The following is a 20,843-nucleotide window of genomic DNA, read 5'->3' as shown; positions in this document are numbered from 1 at the left end:
GTCATCAGGATGCCGGCCAGGCTTCCCTAGACTAAAGACCCCACCAATATGTCCTGGAGCTCCACTTCCCCAGAGACCCACCCTACTAGGGAAAGAGAGAGGCAGACTGGGAGCATGGACCGACCAGTCAATGCCCATGTTCAGCAGGGAAGCAATTATAGAAGCCAGACCTTCTACCTTCTGCAACCCACAATGACCTTGGGTCCATGCTCCCAGAGGGATAGAGAATGGGAAAGCTATCAGGGGAGGGGGTGGGAAATGGAGATTGGGTGGTGGGAATTGTGTGGAGTTTTACCTCTCCTACCCTATGGTTTTGTTAATTAATCCTTTCTTAAATAAAAAAGAAAAACACACACACAAAAAAAATACTTTAATGAGAGCAATACAGAGAGAAAAATACAGAATGAGAGAGAGCAGAGCAGAGCACTTGCTGGGGACTAGACCTGGGACCGCAGAGCCTCAGGCAGGAAAGTTATTTGCAGTAGAACCATCATGCTGTCTCCCAGCCCCCAAAATACTTTTTTTAACTTTAACATTTAAAAGTATGCAACTTTTTTAAAGTCACTCAAGGGAGTCTCAGAAATGTTAATTACCTCATTTAGTTCTTTTTTAAATTTTTAATTTATTTTTATTTTTTATTTAAGAGACATTAACAAAACCATAGGATAGGAGGGGTACAACTCCACACAATTCCCACCACCTGATCTCCATATTCCATTCCCTCCCCTGATAGCTTTACTATTCTCTATCCCTCTGGCTTCTGTAATTGCTTCCCCGCTGAATATGGGCATTGACTGGTCTATCCATACCCCCAGTCTGCCTCTCTTCTATACCTTGGCTTTGGACAGTTTATTTAAATCTGTCTGAGTTGCCCGGAGGCCATGCTTTGGCCCAGCCTCATCTACTTTGTAATGGTTTCTACCTGTAAAATAAGAGCAAGCCAAGGAGGGTTAAAAAAAGTTCATTTGGGGCAGTCGGGTGGTAGTGCAGCGGGATAAGTGCACGTGGCGCAAAGCCCAAGGACCCGCATTAAGGATCCCAGTTCGAACCCCTGACTCCCCACCTGCAGGGGGATCGCTTCATAGGCGGTGAAGCAGGTCTGCAGGTGTCTGTCTCTCTCCCTCTCTGTCTTCCCATCCTCTCTCCATTTCTCTCTGTTCTATCCAACAATGAAGACCGACAACATTTATAACTACAACAATAAAAAAAAGGGCAACAAAAAAGGAAATAATTTTTTTAAAAAGTTACTTGGGGTCAGCAAAGTAGCTCACTTGAGGGGGGCCAGGCAATGGCACACCTGGTGAAGCACATACACTACAGAGTGCAATGACTCAGGTTCAAGCCCCTAGTCCCCACCTGCAGGGCGGGAAGCTTCACAAGTGGTAGTGGAACAGGGCTGAAGGTGTCTTTCTGTCTCCCCCTCTCCTCTCAATTTCTCTGTCTCTCCCTAATAGCAATAACAATAGTTCACTGGTGTGGTGTGCTGCGTCTCCATGCCATGAAGGATCCAGCCTGGCCCCTGCCACAGTGAAGGAAGCTTCCAGGGTGTGGTCTCACTCTGCCTGGCTGCCTCTCTCTTTATCTTTAAAAATCTTACTTCGGTGGGGGGGAGGATTTAATCCTTTTTAATATATATATTCTTAATGTATTTATTCATTATTGGATAGAGACTGAGAGATTGGCAGGGGAGGGGAAGATAGAGAGGGAGAAAGACAGAGAGACACCTGTAGCCCTGCTTCACCACTCATGAAGCTTCACCCCCACACCTCTACAAGCCTCCCCTGGCAGACGACCTCAACAGTGTGTTGTAAAGCTTCCCCTCTCCAGAGCCCTACTCAACTAGGGAAAGATAGAAACAGGCTGGGAGTATGGAACCAAGTGCCAACACCCATGTCCAGCAGAGAAGCAGTTACAGAAGCCAGACCTTCCACCTTCTGTACCCCATAAAAAACTTTGGTCCATACTCCCAGAGGGATAAAGAATAGGGAAGTGGTCTGGGAGGTGGCACAGTGGATAAAGCACTGAACTCTCAAGCATGAGGTCCTGAGTTCAATCCCCCATAGGATATGTACCAGAGCAATGTCTGGTTCTTTCTCTCTCCTCCTTTCTCATTAATAAATAAAATCTTGAAAAAAAAAATAGGGAAGCTTCCAATGAAGGGGACGGTACACAGAACTCTGGTGGTGGGTACTGTGAACTGTACCCTGATTATCTCACAATCTTGTTAATCATTATTACATCACTAATAAAAATGAATAAAAATTATTTTTTTAAAAAAAAGTCAGCTTTGGGCTACTATGCTTCTAGAGCTGTCTGGCTGAAGGCACATAAGCAGTCCCGGGTGACAGGAGCAGATTCTAAGCAGCTCAGGCACCGGCCCTCCCAGTCTGAGTGCATCTCAAACCTGCCCTCTAATAATGATGTCCTCTCCATCTCCCTCCCCCCCTTGTCCCTCTCTTTCTCTCTCTCTCTGTCTCAAGCTCTTTACATCAGGAATTTTCATGCCCATGAAAAAAAAAAAGTCAGTGCTTTCATCTCTAGTATTAAAAGGTAAACAAACCTGGCAAGTATTTGTATACACAGCTAAAAACAGTAGAGCGAAAGTGCTGATATTTGACCTAAACACTTACCTACTTACTTCAGACAATGCTTTTGAAAAGCTCACGTCATTGGGGAAGGTTCGTGATTGACAGTACAGCTGCTGACACCGGACACAGTTCTCTCCCTTCTCTCTCAGTCCTATCAAATTTGAAAAACAAAAAAAAGAGGGGAAATATGGCCACCAGGACTAGTGATCCATCCTAGAGGCACAGAGCCCAATTGATAACCCAGATGGCAATGGGAAGTAAGTAAGAAAGAAAGAAAGACTGCAAAAGTTCTTTAAACACCAGTCACCATATGAGAGAGAACACCTGCATAGGGGAAGCTTCACAAGAGGCAGAGCCATGCAGTGGTCTCTCGTCTCCCTCTCTCTCTCTCTCCCTCTCCCTCTCCCTCTCCCTCTCTTTCTCTCTCTCCCTCTCTCTTCCTCTCCCTCTCTTTCTCTCTCTCTCCCTCTCCCTCTCTTTCTCTCTCTCTCTCTCTCTCTCTCCCTCTCTCTCCCTCTCTCTCTCTCTCCCTTCCTTCCCACCATCTGGATTCATCTCCCCCGTCCACATTTCTCCATCACTGGCTCTCACCTCTAAATTAAAAACAAAACAGCAGTCAGTCATGATCCGTGGAATCGACCAGGCGCCTAACTAGAGAAAGATGTTTATAGAATATAAATTAATATATTCGGGAGTCGGGCTGTAGCGCAGCGGGTTAAGTGCAGGTGGCGCTAAGCACAAGGACCCGCATAAGGATCCTGGTTCAAGCCCTGGCTCCCCACCTGCAGGGGTGTCGCTTCACAAGCGGTGAAACAGGTCTGCAGGTGTCTATCTTTCTCTCCCTCTCTCTGTCTTCCCCCTCCCCTCTCCATTTTCTCTCTGTCCTATCCAACAACAATGACAACAATAATAACTACAACAATAAAAGATCAAGGGCAACAAAAGGGAATAAATAAATAAAAATAAATATAAAAAAATATATTTTAAATTAATATATTCTAAACACCAGATACTCAATATGCCATAGGGAAAAACAAACCAAAACAATGGTTTGAGAGTAATTTGTGCAATTCACATTTTAAAAAATCCACTGTGCAAAAAGCCCCACAGAATTCTTAGAAACAACCAGATGGTGGTGTTTTGCTGCCGCCTTGTGGACACGCTGAAGAATGCATCTGAATAAGAAAGACTCCATATCTTCTTTAGATAATAATATATATGTTTACATGGAAACTCATTTAAAAAATCTTTAAGAAATGCATGATGAGGGGTCAGGAGGCAGCACACTTGGCTAAATGCACACACTACAGTGCACAAGGACCCAGGTTCAAGCCCCTGGTCCCCACCTGCAGGGGGAAAGTTTCACAAGTGGTGAAGCATGGCTGTAGGTGTCTCTCTGTCACTCTATCTCCCCTACCCTCTCAATTTATGTTTTTATACCATAATAAATAAATAATTTTTAAAATGAAATGTACTGTGTACAAAACCTAAGTTCCCCTTCGCACAAAATGCTTAGAAACACTCTGGATTGTGGTGGTTGCTGCCACCTTGTGGACACACTGTAGAATGCATCTGAATTGATGAATTCATCAACTCCAGCGTAAGCTTTATATATTCAAAGATATCCGTGTCACTGCACTTAAAAATAATGGAGGACAAGGGAGACAGCATAATGGTGATGAAAAGAGACTCTCCTGCCTGACGTTCTGAGGTCTCAGGTTCAACCCCTCAAGTCACCATCAGCCAGAGCTAAGCAGTGTTCAGGTAAAATGATAATGATAATAATAATAATACTACTATAGAGTCTGGGAGATGGCTCAGTGGTGGACAGAAGGTCTTGAATGTGTGATCCCAGGTCCAATCCCTGTCCCTCCTGGGCCTGGTTGTTTCTCTGGAGCCCTTTCCCTCTTTACATGGATAGAAAGTGCTTTTAAATGAACGAATACAGACCACAGGCTTCTCAGAAGACAAAGACCCCAAGAACTGAGGAGGTAGACAGACACACCAGAGAGCAGTAGCCTCAGGAGAAGGGCAGCTTGCCTGCTCCTGGGGGACTTGATTCCAAAGACCATCTCTGAACTGGCACCCTGTGGTGAGCTAGTGGTGCTCCGATTCCATTATTAAACCGCTCAGCCCCATTATGTCAGAAGGCCTGCTGCCTTCCCTTCTGTGTCTGAGGAAAGATCGTTTATACCTCAGCACTCTAGAGCCAGGGCTGCCTTCCGTCAGCAGGGAGCTGTTGTGATGTCTGTGGGGAACCGTGGCTCAATCAAGAGGCCTCTCCTTTGCCGGGCTCCAACCAGATGGAGCCAGGGAGCTTTCACCTACTCCTCTCTCTCTCTTTTTTTCCTCCTTCTCCCCCCCTTATTTGATAGGAGAGAGATAAACTGAAGGGGGAGGGATATAGAGAGGGAGAGACAGACACCTGCAGACCTGCTTCACCACTCCTGAAGCTTCACCCCAGCAGGTGGGGGCTTGCACAACAGTCCTCCTGGATTTTAATATGTGTGTTCAACCAGGTGTGCCATCATCTAGCCCCAAACCACTTTGATTTTAAAAACTCGCTATTAACTGGATCCTGCCTGGACAGTGAGGTTGTTTGGTCCTCTGAGACCACTGGTTCTCTCTTTTTTAAAAAATTTTTTAAATTATTTTTTAAATTTCCTTTTGTTGCCCTTGTTTTATTGTTGTAGTTATTATTGTTGTTTTTATTGATGTTGTCATTGTTGGATAGGACAGAGAGAAATGGAGAGAGGAGGGGAAGACAGAGAGGGGGAGAGAAAGACAGACACCTGCAGACCTGCTTCACCTCCTGTGAAGCGACTCCCCTGCAGGTGGGGTGGTTCTCTATTTTTCAGTCTCTCTTCCCCTGCCCTCCTCTTCCTCCTCCTCCTCTTCTCTCTCATAGATAGATAAGAACTAATACTAAGGGAGTCGGGCAGTAGCACAGTGGGTTAAGCACACATGGCGCAAAGTGCAAGGACAATGTAAGGATCCCGGTTCGAGCCCCCAGCTCCCCACGTGCAGGGGAGTTGCCTCATAGGAGGTGAAGCAGGTCTGCAGGTGTCTTTCTTTCCCCCTCTCTGTCTTCCCCTCTTGTCTCCATTTCTCGCTGTCCTATCCAACAATGAAGACAGACAACAATAATAACTACAACAATAAAACAACAAGGGCAACAAAAAAGGAATAAATAAATATTTTTAAAAGTACTAAAACAAAACAAAACAACAAAAAAAGAACTAATACTAAAAATAATAATGGTCCAGGAGGTAAATTCTGAAGCATGAGGTCCTGAGTTCTATCCCTGGTGTCACGTGTACCTGAGTAATGCTCTGACCCCCCCCTTATTAATAAATAAATAAAATGTTTTAAAAATAATTATAAATAAAAAGACTTACTAATTCACAAGAGGGAGAGAGAGCTAGAGCCTCACTCTGGCATATGTGGTGTCAGGGATAGAACTAGAGCCCTCGCCCCTGCAAGTCCTGTGCTCTCCCTGCTATGTCACCTCACCAGCTGCCAAGCTCTCCTTTAAGGAAATTCAAGGAAACCACGTATCTCCTCCAAGATCACACGGGAAAGAGAGAGCAAAGTCTCCCATCCTCGAGCACAGAGCCAAGATGGCTGCATGAAAGCAAGCCTGGGAAACTTCTGCTCAAGAGATCTCTTCAGGTCCTGATCTTCTTGACCAGAAAGGCGATTCCAGACTCTCTGTGCTCCTGCTCCTTGGAAGCCGCTTCTGTTTTTTCAGCGCCAGCCTCCTGAGACACCATGGTGAAGGTCGGCGTGAATGGATTTGGCCGCATTGGACGCCTGGTCACCCGGGCCACATTTGACTCTGGCAAAGTGGAAATTGTTGCCATCAATGACCCCTTCATCGACCTCAACTACATGGTCTACATGTTCCAGTATGACTCCACTCACGGCAAGTTCAAGGGCAGTGTCAAGGCGGAGAACAGGAAGCTTGTCATCAATGGAAAGCCCATCTCCATCTTCCAGGAGAGAGACCCCGCCAACATCAAGTGGGGTGATGCTGGTGCCGAGTACGTCGTGGAGTCTACTGGGGTCTTCACAACCATGGAGAAGGCTGGGGCTCACCTGAAGGGTGGTGCCAAGCGGGTGATCATCTCTGCCCCATCTGCCGATGCCCCCATGTTTGTGATGGGTGTGAACCATGAGAAGTACGACAACTCCCTCAAGATTGTCAGCAACGCTTCCTGCACCACCAACTGCCTGGCTCCACTGGCCAAGGTCATCCATGACAACTTCGGCATCGTCGAGGGACTCATGACCACAGTCCATACCATCACCGCCACCCAGAAGACCGTGGATGGCCCATCTGGGACGATGTGGCGTGACGGCCAAGGGGCTGCCCAGAACATCATCCCAGCCTCCACCGGCGCCGCCAAGGCTGTGGGCAAGGTCATCCCTGAGTTCAATGGGAAGCGCACTGGCATGGCCTTCCGTGTGCCCACCCCCAATGTGTTTGTGGTGGATCTGACCTGCCGCCTGGAGAAAGTGGCCAAGTATGACGAAATCAAGAAGGTGGTGAAGCAGGCTTCTGATGGTCCCCTCAAGGGCATCCTAGGCTACACCAAGGACCAGGTGGTCTCCTGTGACTTCAATAGTGACACCAACTCCTCCACCTTTGACGCCAGTGCGGGCATCGCCCTCAACGACCACTTTGTCAAGCTCATCTCCTGGTATGATGTGTTTGGCTACAGCAACCGTGTGGTGGACCTGATGGCCTACATGGCCTCAAAGGAGTGAGCCCTCTGGATGGATCTGCCACCCCGGGGAGGGAAAGCAGCCCTTGCTTGGGGGGTCCTTCCCCACTCATCCAACACCAAGGATCTCCTGGCCTCCAGATTCCATCCCAAACCCTCTGAAGGAGGGGAGGGGCTCAGAGAGTCCTGTATTGTCACGTAACATCAATAAGGTGCACCATACCCTGCCAAAAAAAAAAAAAAGAAAAAAAGGCGATTCCAGAGGACAAGAGGAGCCTACAAAAGGGGACTGGGGTAGATACCAAAATGGTGATACAAAGACCCTCTCATGCCTGAGGCTCAGAAGTGCCAGGGTCAATGTCCTACACTATCAGAAGCCAGAACTGAGCAGTGCTGTGGTAAAAAAAATAATAATGATGATAATAAAATAAATAATTTTAAAAAATTATTTAACGAAAGGAGATATTAACAAAACCATAGGATAGGAGGGGTACAACTCCACACAATTCCTACCACCCAATCTCCATATCCCATCCCCTCCCCTGATAGCTTTCCCATTCTCTATCCCTCTGGGAGCATGGACCCAGGGTCATTGTGGGTTGCAGAAGGTAGGAGGTCTGGCTTCTGTAATTGCTTCCCCGCTGAACATGGACGTTGACTGGTCGGTCCATGCTCCCAGTCTGCCTCTCTCTTTCCCTAGTGGGTGGGTCTCTGGGGAAGCAGGGCTCCAGGACACATTGGTGGGGTCTTCAGTCCAGGGAATTCTGGTTGGCATCATGCTGGCATCCAGACCCTGGTGGCTGAAAAGAGAGTTAACATACAAAGCCAAACAAATTATTGAACAATCATGGCCCTAAAGGCTGGAACAGTGCAGATGAAGTGTTGGCAGGTACTCTCTGCAGACTCTTGTGTACTTCTGTTTTCAGGTATATATTTTTCCCTGGGTTATGGACACGTGTGAACATATGCTCTATCTCAGAGGACCTGGTCTATATCTAGGTTTGGGGACTTCATTGGGGAGTGGACCACCTGGAATGGAATTAGAGAATACTATGAAAGGAAAGGTCTCACCCGAGTGATGAAGCTGAAGGGTTGTCATTCCACACCTGAAGTCTCTGGACACAGTCTGAAGTGAAGCATGCTGGGGTGGCACGCGTTGCGTTATAAATAAATATTTTAAGACATTTGTTGGGGGCCAGGTAGTAGAACAGCAGGTTAAATGCCCACGGTGCAAAGCACAAGGATGGGCACGAGGGGGTGGGAGATGATTGAGAAAGGAGTGGTCACACAAGGAGAAGGAAAAAATAAATAAAAGGAGGTTGGTCACAGGCATGAAGGGTAGAACTTGGTTCAAATCCTACCTCTCTCATGGTCTGGGAGGTAGCTTAGAGGATAAGGCACTGGACTCTCAAGCATGACGTTCTAAGTTCAATTCCCATGTGTACCAGAGTAATGTCTGGTTCTTTCTCTCTCTCCTCCTCTTTCTCATGAATAAGTAAATTTTAAAAATCTTACATGGGTAGATAGCATAATGGTTATACAAATAGGCTCTCATGCCTAAAGCTCCAAAGTCCCAGGTTCAATCCCCTGCACAAGCCAGAGCTGAGCATAACACTTCACTACCATTAAAGGGCATACAGACAAGTCAACAGAAAAGTAAAATTTGCCTTGGAAATATGAAGTCTATCTTGAAGCTGGGTTACATGTGTAATCCAAAGAATTGTATCAGAACACTTATCAGTAATGACCAGCTAATTTTAAGAAAATTAAGGTTTTTTTTTTTTTTTTTCCTCCTCCAGGGTTATTGCTGGGCTCGGTGCCTGCACCATGAATCCACCGCTCCTGGAGGCCATTTTTTTCCCCCTTTTGTTGCCCTTGTAGCTTCGTTGTGGTTATTATTATTGCCCTTGTTGACGCAATTCGTTGTTGGATAGGACAGAGAGAAATGGAGAGAGGAGGGGAAGACAGAGAGGGGGAGAGAAAGACAGACACCTGCAGACCTGCTTCACCGCCTGTGAAGCAACTCCCCTGCAGGTGGGGAGCCGGACGCCGGTCCCTGCACTTTGCGCCACATGCGCTTAACCCACTGCGCCACCGCCCGACCCCCGAAAATTAAGGGGTTTTTTTTAAAGATTTTATTTACTTATGAGAAAGATAGGAGGAGAGAGAAAGAACTGGCACACATGCTGCCTGGGATCGAACTCAGAACCTCATGCTTGAGAGTCCAAAGCTTTACCACTGTGCCACCTCCAGGACCACGAAAATTAAGTTTTTTCCCAATTTGGGTGATACACCTTTTTACAAACCTCAAAACCTATATATAGACCAAGACTCATGAGATACGGCATATGTACACGTAAGTTAGGGGAAAATATATACCCTAAAGCAAAGGTGAACAATAGTTTGCAGTGAGTCAATAAATGTATAAGCAAGTAGAAAGAGAGAGAGAAAGAGACAGAACAAATACGTTTCTTCAAATGAATTGGCTTATGCCTTTTTTAACTGACAATAAGATCTATAGTCTTGTGAATAAAATGTCCCAAAATTGTTGTTTCTATAACGTACAAGGACAGAGTAGGGGAGGGGAATTCCAGGGCACATTTATAATGTAACTTTAGGGGGCTGGGCAGTGGTGCACCTGGTTAAGCACACATATTACCAAGTGAAAGCTCCAAAGTTCTGCAGGTGTCTATCATTCTCTTCTTGTCTCCTCATCCTCTCTCTCAATTTTTAAATCATATTTTTGCTTATTTATTCTTGGATAGAGACAGAAAGAAATTGAGGGGAAAAGGTAAGATAGACAGGGAAAAAAAGACAGAGTGACACCTGCAGCCCTGCTTAACCACTTGTGAAGCTGTCCCCCTGCAGGTGGGGACCGTGGTCTTGAACCTGGACCCTTGTACATTGTGTTGTGAGCACTTAAGCTGGCGTACCACCTACTGTCCCTTTCCCATCTTCTCTCAATTTCTTTCTGTCCTATTCAAAAAAAGAAAAAAAAAAGGAAAATTATAAAGTAGTCAAAGCAATAATCCTGAGTCTCAGCAACAACTGTGGTGGCAAATATATATATATACATATATAATTTTTTAAAATATATTTTTATGTTTATTTACTTATTCCCTTTTGTTGCCTCTGTTGTTTTATTGTTGTAGTTATTATTGTTATTGATGTCGCTGTTGCTAGATAGGACAGAGAGAAATGGAGAGAGGAGGGGAAGACAGAGAGGGGGAGAGAAAGACAGATACCTGCAGTTCTGCTTCACCACCTGTGAAGCGACTCCCCTGCAGGTGGGGAGCCAGGAGCTGGAACCGGGATCCTTAAGCCAGTGCTTGCGCTTCGTGCCACCTGCACTTAACCCGCTGTGCTACCGCCCGACTCCATATATATATATATAAAATTTTTAAACTGTATTTATTTATTTGTTGGGTGACCTGCGCATTGCTTCCAGGGCTAACACATTTGATCACGGACATTTAAAGTCCTCTGGCTTTTACACATTGCATAAAATTGCATTCAAATATGACTATCAGGGAGTCGGGCTATAGTGCAGTGGGATAAGCGCAAGTGGTGCAAAGCACAAGGACCAGAATAAGGATCCCGGTTTGAGCCCCCGGCTCCCCACCTGCAGGGGAGTCGCTTCACAAGCGGTGAAGCAGGTCTACAGGTGTCTAGCTTTCTCTTCCCCTCCTCTGTCCATTTCTCTCTGTCCTACCCAACAATGATGATATCAATAACAACAATAACCACAACGATAAAAAAATAAGGGCAACAAAAGAGAATATTTTATTTTAAAAAATCTATCAGTCATGAACAGAATCCCACATTATCATAACTCTGCATTCTACACTACTATACCTTTATGAACACTGTTTCAAAAATCTCTTCATTGAGGAATTCATGCTTTAGAGTTGACAGTAAATACATGCATAGCATTTCTGTTTTCCACATAAAAATTGAACCCCACTAAGTCTTCCTCTGCCATCATGATCTAGGACCTGAACCTTCCCAATCACTCCAGAGTCTTTTACTTTGGGGCAATACACCTTTACGAACACTTTTACTCTTTATTGGAGATGGGGTATTCCTGAGACACCTATTTAGGTGACAAGCCTTGACTAAGCTCAGAATAGGAGTAAGAACATCAGCAGCAGGACAAGGTGGTGACACACCTGGTTTAGTGCACAGGTTACCATGTGCAAGTGCCTGGGTTTAGCTCCCTGTCCCACCTGCTCGTGTTAAGTTTCAGAAACAGGGAAGTACTGCTATAGCTGTCTCTTTCCTTATTTTTCTTCAATATTTATTTATTATTGGATAGAGACAGAGAGAAATTGAGAGGGGAGGGAAAGACAGAGGGAGAGAGACAGAGACACCTATAGTCCTGCTTCACCACTCATGTAATTTTCCCCTATAGGTGGAGAACAGGGGCTTGAACCTTAGAAATTGTGCAGTGTAATGTGTATGCTTAACCAGGTTAGACACTACCTGGCCCCTAGCCGTCTCTTTCATTATCTTCCCATTGCATCTCAATTTCTCTCTGTCCTAAAATAAACTTTAAAAAAAATAAAAAGTAATGGGAGTCGGGCGGTAGCGCAGCTGGTTAAGCACATGTAGCGTAAAGTGCCAGGACCAGTATAAGGATCCTTGGTTGGAGGCCCCGGCTCCCCACCTGCAGGGGAGTCTCTTCACAAGTGGTGAAGCAGGTCTGCAGGTATCTATCTTTCTCTCCCCCATCTTCCTCTCCTCTCTCGATTTATCTCTGTCCTATCCAACAACATCAATAACAACACTAACAACTACAGCAATATTACAACAAGGGCAACAAAAGGGAATAAATATATATTAAAAAAGAAAAAACAGGGTTAAAAAAACGGGGTTACAGGGTGAATGAGAAGAGGAGCAGATCCCACCAACTATACAGACACAGTGAAGAAAATGAGGAATCATGGGGTCCCGGAGGTGGCACAGTGATAAAGCTTAGAACTCTCAAGCATGAGGTCCTGAGTTCAATCCCTGGCAGCACAAGTGCCAGAGTGAATGTCTGGTTCTTTCTCTTCCTATCTTTCTCATAAATAAAAATCTTTTAAAAAAAAAAAAAAAGGAAACAAGGAACCAGCTTCCTTATTCTACATTACGGTCACTGCATGTCCCACTGCCGACCCCCAAAGTGTAGGTTGCTAAATGCTAAAACTTCTAGAAGGCCATTGGAGAGAAAGGTTTGCCTGCCATTTCTCTTTTTAATTGCTCACCAGACACAACCTTTATAAAAGCTGATAGGACAGCAATCCTGTCACTTGGAAATCTCTGGTTTTGATTGGACATTTTTGGAGGAGGGCTGAGGAGGGCTGAATCTTGTTTCTAGGTTGGATGGATAATGGGATCCTAGTGTGGGTCCTGGCGCTCTGTGTTATGTGCACTTAACCTGGTTCATCACCACCACCTAACCCCTGAATTAAGTGGTTTTGTAGATTCTTTTCACAATCGGAGTTGAAGGGCTTTGTGGCATTAATAAGAAAGTATCCAATCTTTTGGGAGCTGTTTCGTTTTTCAATATTATAGCTTATGGGGCCAGGCAGTGGCACACCTGGTTCATTTCTCACACTACAGTGTGCAAGAACTCAGGTTCAAGCCCTTGGTCTCCATTGGTCTGCATTGGAAAAGTTCCATGAGTGGTAAAGCAGATGTCTCTCAGTCTCTCTCCCTCTATATATCCATCTCCCCAGTCCATTTCTCTATCCAAAAATAAATAAATAAAACCAAAAATGTAGCTGAGGCTCCTGGCACAGAGCAGGTGAATATCTGCAGCACTATAAGGATCTTGTTAAGCTACCAAATCATGGACCTCATGATATAACAAGAAAATCAGAGTTTTTAATTTTTCCTTTTTTGCCCTTGTTGTATTTTAGTGTAGTAGTTATTATTATTGTTGTTATTGATGTCATCGTTGTTGTTAGATAGGACAGAGAGAAATGGAGACAGGAGGGGAAGACAGAGAGGGGAGAGAGAAAGATAGATAACAGCAGACCTGCTTCACCACCTGTGAAGCGACTCCCCTGCAGGTGGGGAGCCGTGGGCTGAAACTGGGATCCTTATGCCGGTCCTTGTCACATTCACTTAACCTGCTGCGCTACCGCCAGACTCCTAGAATCAAAGTTTTTCAGTTAATTCATTTATTAAACAATAGAAAATATGGCAAGATCTAATGTTTTAAATTAATAGATTTGATTTGTATAAGTTGCTAAGATTAAGGGAATTAACTTTTCTAAAATAAATTTTATTTATAAAATGGAAACAAGGCCAAGACCATGGGATAAGAGTGGTGCAATTCCAAACAATCCCCACCACTAGAACTCCGTATCCCATCCCTTCCCTTGAAAGCTTTCCTATTCTTTATCCCTCTGGGAGCATGGACCCAGGATCATTATGAGGCGCAGATGGGGGAACATCTGGCTTCTGTAATTGCTTTCCAGTGAACATCAGTGTTGGCAGGTCAATTCAAACTCACAGCATGCCTCTCTCTTTCCCTAGTGGAGCAGGGCTCTGGGGAAGAGGAGCTCCAGGACATATTGCTGGGATCAACTGCCCAGGGAAGTCCGGTTGGCCTCATGCTAGCAATCGGGACTTGGTGGCTGAATAAGTTAAGATATGATGCAGAACAAATTGATGACTAATAGTGAACCTAATGGCAAAAACATATCGGATGAAGATTTGGGATCTCAATTTTGGAGAAAGTCACTACTCAAGGAAATAGAAAAAGACAAAAGAAGTGGAAAGATACTCCATGTTCATGGGTTGGAAGAACTAACATCATTAAAATGACTGTACTACGCAGCACCATATACAAATTTAATCCCCATCAAGATCCCAACCACTTTTTTTTCTATGTTTTTGTTTGTTTATTGATTCCCTTTTGTTGCCCTTGTTGTTTTATTGTTGTCGTTATTATTGATGTTATTGTTGTTGGGTAGGACTGAGAGATATGGAGGAGGACAAGACAGAGAAGGGGAAAGAAATAGACACCTGCAGACCTGCTTCACTGCTTGTGAAGTGACTGCCCTGCCCTACTGTTAACTTATAATATTACCTATCAGTATTTAATCAATACGAGCTGGAAAAATAGATTAAAAGACTTGAACTTATAATACATAGACCCCAGTTTTAACTATATAATCCTTCATTCTATGCACTTAACATTTCAAACTGGTAACCTAACAGTGGGAATAAATTCTTTATATACATTTCTAAAAATGACTATTTCAAATGTTAAATCACTTACAATTACATTTTAGATGGTGAAGATGATGGAAAACTTACACAGAGAGTAGTTCTGCATATACTTTTTCTGTAAATATAAGATGGTCTCTGGTCTGTTATGTCATTCATATTGGGGAGTAGGGGGGTAGCACAGCGGGTTAGGTGCACATGGCACAAGCATAAGGACCAGCGTAGGGATCCTGCTTCACGCTCCTGGCTCTCCACCTGCAAGGGAGTCCCTTTACACCCAGTGAAGCAGGTCTGCAGGTGTCTATCTTTCTTTTCCCTCACTGTCCTCGCCTCCTTTCTCCATTTATCTCTGTCCTATCTAACAATGACCACATCAATAACCACAACAATAAAAAAAGAAAAACAAGGGCAACAAAAGGGAAAATAAATATTTTAAAAATTAAATCATGCATATTGAATTTTTAAAACTTTTATTTACTTTGATAGGTAGAGAAAAATTGAGAAACATCTCAATTTTTCAGAGACATCTGAAGCCCTGCTTCACTGCTTATAACTTGAGAATCAAAATTATAGAACAAAAGTAATTTTCCCAAGACAGACACAATTCCTGCAAAAAATATAAAGGTTCACCAAGTACCTATTACTATTCAAGTGATGTATATTCAGTAAGTTTACTTCAGTATGAAGTATTTATTAGCTGAATAATGTATTTCTATAATATCTATACTGATATTTCTTCTGTTAGTACATTCAGATGTGTGAAAATATCATTCTATTTGAATATTTAATAATTATTCAAATTTAATAAAGTTTATGTACCAAGTGGGCTTCTCATATATTAGAATTAAAATGCTTAAATTCCTTACATTCATATAATAGTCCCAGGTATGTGTTCACTTGTGTATTTCAAACTGTAATCTCCAATCATTTAAAATTTCATTAAAATTTCTCTGCACTGTCAGCAATTCATTTTTTCAGAGATTAATAAATTGACTCTCATTGACATGGTGCCTATTTTCATATGCTTAATTAGTAGTGAAATCATGGAAAGCTTGACTGTATTGTTTACATTCATAGGGTTTCTCTCCACTGTGACTTTTTTTATATACCTGAAGAGTAGAGGGACATTCTGGGGTTTTATTACTTTGTTCACATTCATAAGGTTTCTCTCTATTGTGAGTTCTTTCATGTCTCCGACGATAACTGGAACAACTGAATGTTTTACTACATTGTGTACATTTATAAGGTTTCTCTCCACTGTGAGATCTTTCATGTGTCCTAAAAGAACTAGAATCTCTGAATGTTTTATTACATTGTGTACATTTATAAGGTTTCTCTCCACTGTGAGTCCTTTCATGTGTCTGAAGAGAACATGATTGACTGAATGTTTTACTACATTGTTTACACTCATAGGGTTTTTCTCCACTGTGAATTCTTTCATGTGTTCGAAGATTACCTAATTGAGAGAATGTTTTACTACATTGTTTACATCCATAGGGTTTTTCACCACTGTGAATTCTTTTATGAGTCCTTAGACAACTGGAATATCTAAATGCTTTATGACATTGTTTACATTCATAGGGTTTGTCTCCAGTGTGAATTCTTTCATGTATCTGAAGAAGACTGAGTCGACGGAATGTTTTATTACATTGTTTACATTCGTAGTGTTTCAATCCTCTGTGCGTTCTTTTGTGTGTCCTAAGAAGACTGGATTGACTGAATGTTTTACTACATTGTTTACATTCATAGGATTTTTCTCCACTGTGAGTCATCTCATGGTTCCGAAGAGAACAGGAAAATCTGAAGGTTTTAGTACATTGTTTACATTCATAGGGTTTTTCTCCAGTGTGAATTCTTTCATGTGTTCGAAGATTAGATAATTGATTGAATGTTTTACTACATTGTTTACATCCATAGGGTTTTTCACCACTGTGAATTCTTTCATGAGTCTTAAGAGAACTGGAATATCTAAATGCCTTATGACATTGTTTACATTGATAGGATTTATCTCCACTATGAGTCAATTCATGCTTCCGAAGAGAAGAGCAAAATCTGAATGTTTTAGTACATTGGTTACATTTATAGGGTTTCTCTCCATTGTGAGTTCTTTCATGTTCTCGAAGATGACTAGAAGAACTGAATGTTTTATTGCATTGTTTACATTCATAGGGTTTCTCTCCTTCGTGAGTTTTTCGATGATTCCACAGAGACGTGTATGTAAAGAATGTTTTATTACATTGTTTACATTCATGGGGCTTTTCTCCATTGTGAGTTTTTTCATGGTTCTTTAGAGATCTAGATGTAAAGAATGATTTACTACACTGTTTACATTCATAAGCTTTCTCTCTACTGTGAGTTTTTTCATGTGTCCAAAGATAACTTAAACAACTGAATGTTTTACTACATTGTTTGCATACATAGGGTTTCTCTCCACTGTGAGTTCTTTCATGTGTGCGAAGATTACTTGACTGACTGAATGTCTTAGTACATTGTTTACATTCATAGGGCTTCTCTCCATTGTGAGTTCTTTCATGTATCCGAAGATTACTGGATCGCCTGAATGTTTTAGTACACTGTTTACATTCATAGGGTTTCTCTCCACTGTGAGTTCTTTCATGTATCCGAAGATGACTGGATCGCCTGAATGTTTTACTACATTGTTTACATTCATAAGGTTTCTCTACAATAGGAATTATTTTCTGCTTTTGAAGATAACTAGAATAAGTGAATACTTTGCTGTCTACTTCACATTCTTGAGGTTTTTCACCATCTTGACTTCTTTCTTTGGCTTCAATGATTTTGACTATATTACTGTAAAGCAGTGAGAAAAATTTAATGAGTTTTTTAACAAATAAAAACAAAACTCAATTTTTAAATGAAAATGCAGGTCATTACCATATATAACAAAGCCACTGAATTTATCAATACACTTGACTTAAAATTTTTACACTGACAATAACAAAAAAATAAACTAAAAGGCTCTCACAGATAAAATTTTTAAAAACTCTATAAAAAAATAGGTAAACACTAAATGTGTTTATATAACACATAAATCCATTAAGCCATGACCAATCATATATTTATAAGTGTTGTGTATTTAATTGAACTACCTTTTGTAAATAATCTTTATTTACTTATTGAATAGAGACAGACAGTAATTGAGAGGGAAGGAGGAGACAGAGAGGGAGAGAGACAGAGAGACACCTGCAGCCCTGCTTCACCATTTGTGAAGCTTTCCCCCTGCAGTTGGGGACAGGGGTTGGAACCTGGGTCCTTGTGCATTTTAACATGTGTGCTCAACCAGTATTTTTTATGATGACTGTGACTCAAACCTTTGTTTACTTCCTTGGTGGTTATGCTGCTCTTTTGTAGAATAGTCCACTTGTAATTTGTCTAAAAATACAAAAATATTAGAAATTATAAAATTATATTGGATTTTTGATTCATCATTAGTCATAATCACAATCACACCCTCTTCACTTAGCAGTGGCTCCATTCACATTGGTGGACAAAAAAATATTGGCCTTCTACTTGACAAATTAATGAATATTATAATTACCTATTGAGACAAAGTTCATAAAGGTTTCCCACATCACATCTCTGTAGAGTTTCTTCTCTGATGGATTTAATAGTGCCCACTCCTCTTGAGTGAATGTCACAGTTACATCTTCATGGGTCACTGAGGACTAAAATATATGCATTTTATTTGTATGAGAAAACACTTCATACTGATAGCTGATTAGCCATCCAGATTTTACTTTATGAAGCTGATGATTGTCTCATCTCCAAACATAACTTTGGTGACTTGGTAATCAAGTATCTCACATCACAGAAGGTGATACAATGATTGCTACAGTGATTACAGCTTTGGATTTTCTAGCATGAACTCCTGAGTCCAGTCCATGGTATGGCATGTGACACAGTGATGCTACTGTTCATTGCACTTGAGAGACTGGAGAAACAGGCCCGAGTAGAACAAAGTCAGGTCTGGGAGAGGATCTAATGAACAATTAATTTGTTTTCCTGTTCATGTTTTTATCTCTGAGGCTTTCCTGATTCATGGTACTTTTTTTTATGTAGAAAAAGAGAAACAAGAAAGACACCCCAGCACTGAAGCTCCAATGTGGTGGTGCCTGGCTCAAATGATGACTTTGAATATGGCAAAGAAGCTAATACTTTGAGTGAGCTATTTTGCTTGACATGGACCATATTATGTTTAAAATTACATTTATGTATTAGTGAAAAAGATATACAGGGGTAGACAGAACAATGCTGAGCTCTGGTTTCTGAAGATTGAATTTAGGACAGTAGAACCTCAGACATTAACTTTTTTTGCATAATATGTTGACTTCAGATATTAACTTTTTTTTAAATATTTATTTTATTTATTTATTCCCTTTTGTTGCCCTTGTTGTTTTATTGTTGTAGTTATTATTGTTGTTGTCATTGTTGGATAGGACAGAGAGAAATGGAGAGAGGAGGGGAAGACAGAGAGGAGGAGAGAAAGATAGACACCTGCAGACCTGCTTCACCGCCTGTGAAGCGACTCCCCTGCAGTTGGGGAGCTGGGGTTCAAACCCGGATCCTTATGCCGATCCTTGTGTTTTGTGCCACCTGCACTTAACCCGCTGCGCTACAGCGCTACTCCCGACATTAACATTTTTTGCATGATAATATGTTGACTTCCCAAATCCATTCTCTTCTTCAAATAAGTCAGTCATCTTATTGGGACTGGAGTAAAGAGAGAGAGAACTGTTTACTGTAAGAAGAGCCTCAAGCTTCTAGATCCATAAGAGAACTGTCAAGGAGTTGGGCTGTAGCACAGCGGGTTAAGCACACGTGGCACAAAGCACGAGGACTGGCGTAAGCATCCCGGTTTGAGCCCTGGCTCCCCACCTGCAGGGGAGTCCCTTCACAAGGGGTGAAGCAGGTCTGCAGGTGTCTTTCTCTCTCCCTCTGTCTTAACCTCCTCTCTCCATTTCTCTCTGTCCTATTCAACAACGATGACAACAATAATAACAACAAGGGCAATAAAGGGAATAAATGAATGAATATTTTTTTAAAAAGAGAACTGTCAAACTATATTTCTTTTTCCATATATATATATATATAGAGAGAGAGAGAGAGAGCATGGAGGGAGGGAGGAAGAGATGGAGAAAGAAAGAGGGGGAAAATACAGAGATAGAGAAAGTACTAGAGACATTACAGAACCACTTAGCCACCTGTGAAGTTATTTGTCTATGCATAGCACTCTCACATGGTGGCTGGGAAAATTGTCTTCAGGTCGTCATTTATAGTAAAGTATGTTCTATGGATTGAACTGTTTCCTAATTCTCTTATTTCTAGGATTAGTGTGACAAACTGGAATTTTACAAATAAGAAAACCTGAATAGGGAAACTACTCAATTTGTAGATCATTGCCTTTGGGAGCCTAAACTTTATCGTTTGATCCCAAACATGTACCAAAATGGTGTTATGGGGTCTATCTCAATCTCTCTCTCTCCCTTCCTCCCTATGTCTCTGACATATGAAATTATTATTAATATGTAATAGATAAAATGAACATTTATCTTGTCTTAATGAGAAAGACTGGGGACTGTGAGAAGATATACCAGAATTTTAGGCTTCAAGCCTCAAAGACTTTAGGTAAATTCCAATCATCCCCTGGTTTTAGAGCTGAAAGGAATTCTGAGATCTCTTTCTCTCAAGAAGTTAATAAATATTGAAAGAAAGGAACAAAAACCCTTTGGAGACCAGATAGTAGCTCAGTAAATATGAGACATAAGACTCTGTCACCACAGGATCACATCCAAATAAATGCACATACATATTGTCCAGGATTGGATCCTAAACTAGAAGCATGTATTTATGAAAAAGATGAAATTACTCCCCAAATAATAAAATAAATAAAATAAAATAAATGAGTAATATTAGATAAAAGGAGAACACTACTAGTAAGGGAATCCTTGGATCAACCCTATAAATACAATGGGGAGTTTTATTCTTAATTCTGACACTGTCTTCAAAAACAGTATTTTCAGTCCATCTCTATGTTAGCTATCAAGCTCAAGTAAAAATCACAGAAGTACTGGTCCCCTATAAACATACCTAAAATAGACTTCCTAGCTTCTTTACACTTTGAGATCCCTATTCTCATATACTATAGTCCTACTTTCTCATTTCCATTTATTAGACATTTTTTCCTGCTATATAACTTACTACCATTCAGACACCAAGTTGCAGGTGCTACTATGATTCCATTTTGAGTCCCCTGCATAACCAACCTCACCAATGTGCCCCAGAACCT

The 20,843-nt window shown here is 42.0% G+C and overlaps 3 protein-coding genes across 9 annotated transcripts in view; 2 read left to right on the top strand and 1 right to left on the bottom strand.

Annotated features, from left to right (window-relative positions):
• Positions 1-20,843, top strand: part of LOC103123672 (zinc finger protein 709-like) — a 418,768-nt gene that overhangs the window by 90,666 nt on the left and 307,259 nt on the right. The window lies entirely within an intron of this gene.
• Positions 1-20,843, bottom strand: part of LOC103123660 (zinc finger protein 709-like) — a 93,415-nt gene that overhangs the window by 55,098 nt on the left and 17,474 nt on the right. Inside the window, exons 3-5 of one of the 5 annotated variants that reach the window (XM_060182086.1) lie at positions 18,096-18,222; positions 17,869-17,929; positions 15,541-17,347 (exon numbers count right to left, since the gene is read on the bottom strand). The exons of 1 other annotated variant lie outside the window; for it this stretch is intronic. In XM_060182086.1, coding sequence (XP_060038069.1) covers positions 15,562-17,347; positions 17,869-17,929; positions 18,096-18,222 — 1,974 coding nt within the window. In that variant the 3' untranslated portion in view covers positions 15,541-15,561. Of the gene's footprint in view, positions 1-14,989; positions 17,348-17,868; positions 17,930-18,095; positions 18,223-19,758; positions 20,514-20,843 lie in introns of those variants that run through there. 3 more of the 5 variants (XM_060182085.1, XM_060182084.1, XM_060182087.1) reach the window with 3 other exon arrangements.
• On the top strand, positions 6,317-7,534 carry LOC103123654 (glyceraldehyde-3-phosphate dehydrogenase-like). Its single transcript, XM_007534314.3, has one exon. The coding sequence runs from the start codon at positions 6,360-6,362 to the stop codon at positions 7,356-7,358; it is 999 nt and encodes a 332-aa protein (XP_007534376.1). The 5' UTR covers positions 6,317-6,359; the 3' UTR covers positions 7,359-7,534.

The sequence above is a fragment of the Erinaceus europaeus genome, chromosome 23 (assembly GCF_950295315.1).
Source record: "Erinaceus europaeus chromosome 23, mEriEur2.1, whole genome shotgun sequence".
Taxonomy (NCBI): Eukaryota; Metazoa; Chordata; class Mammalia; order Eulipotyphla; family Erinaceidae; genus Erinaceus; species Erinaceus europaeus.
This window is presented reverse-complemented; position numbering and strand designations above follow the sequence as displayed.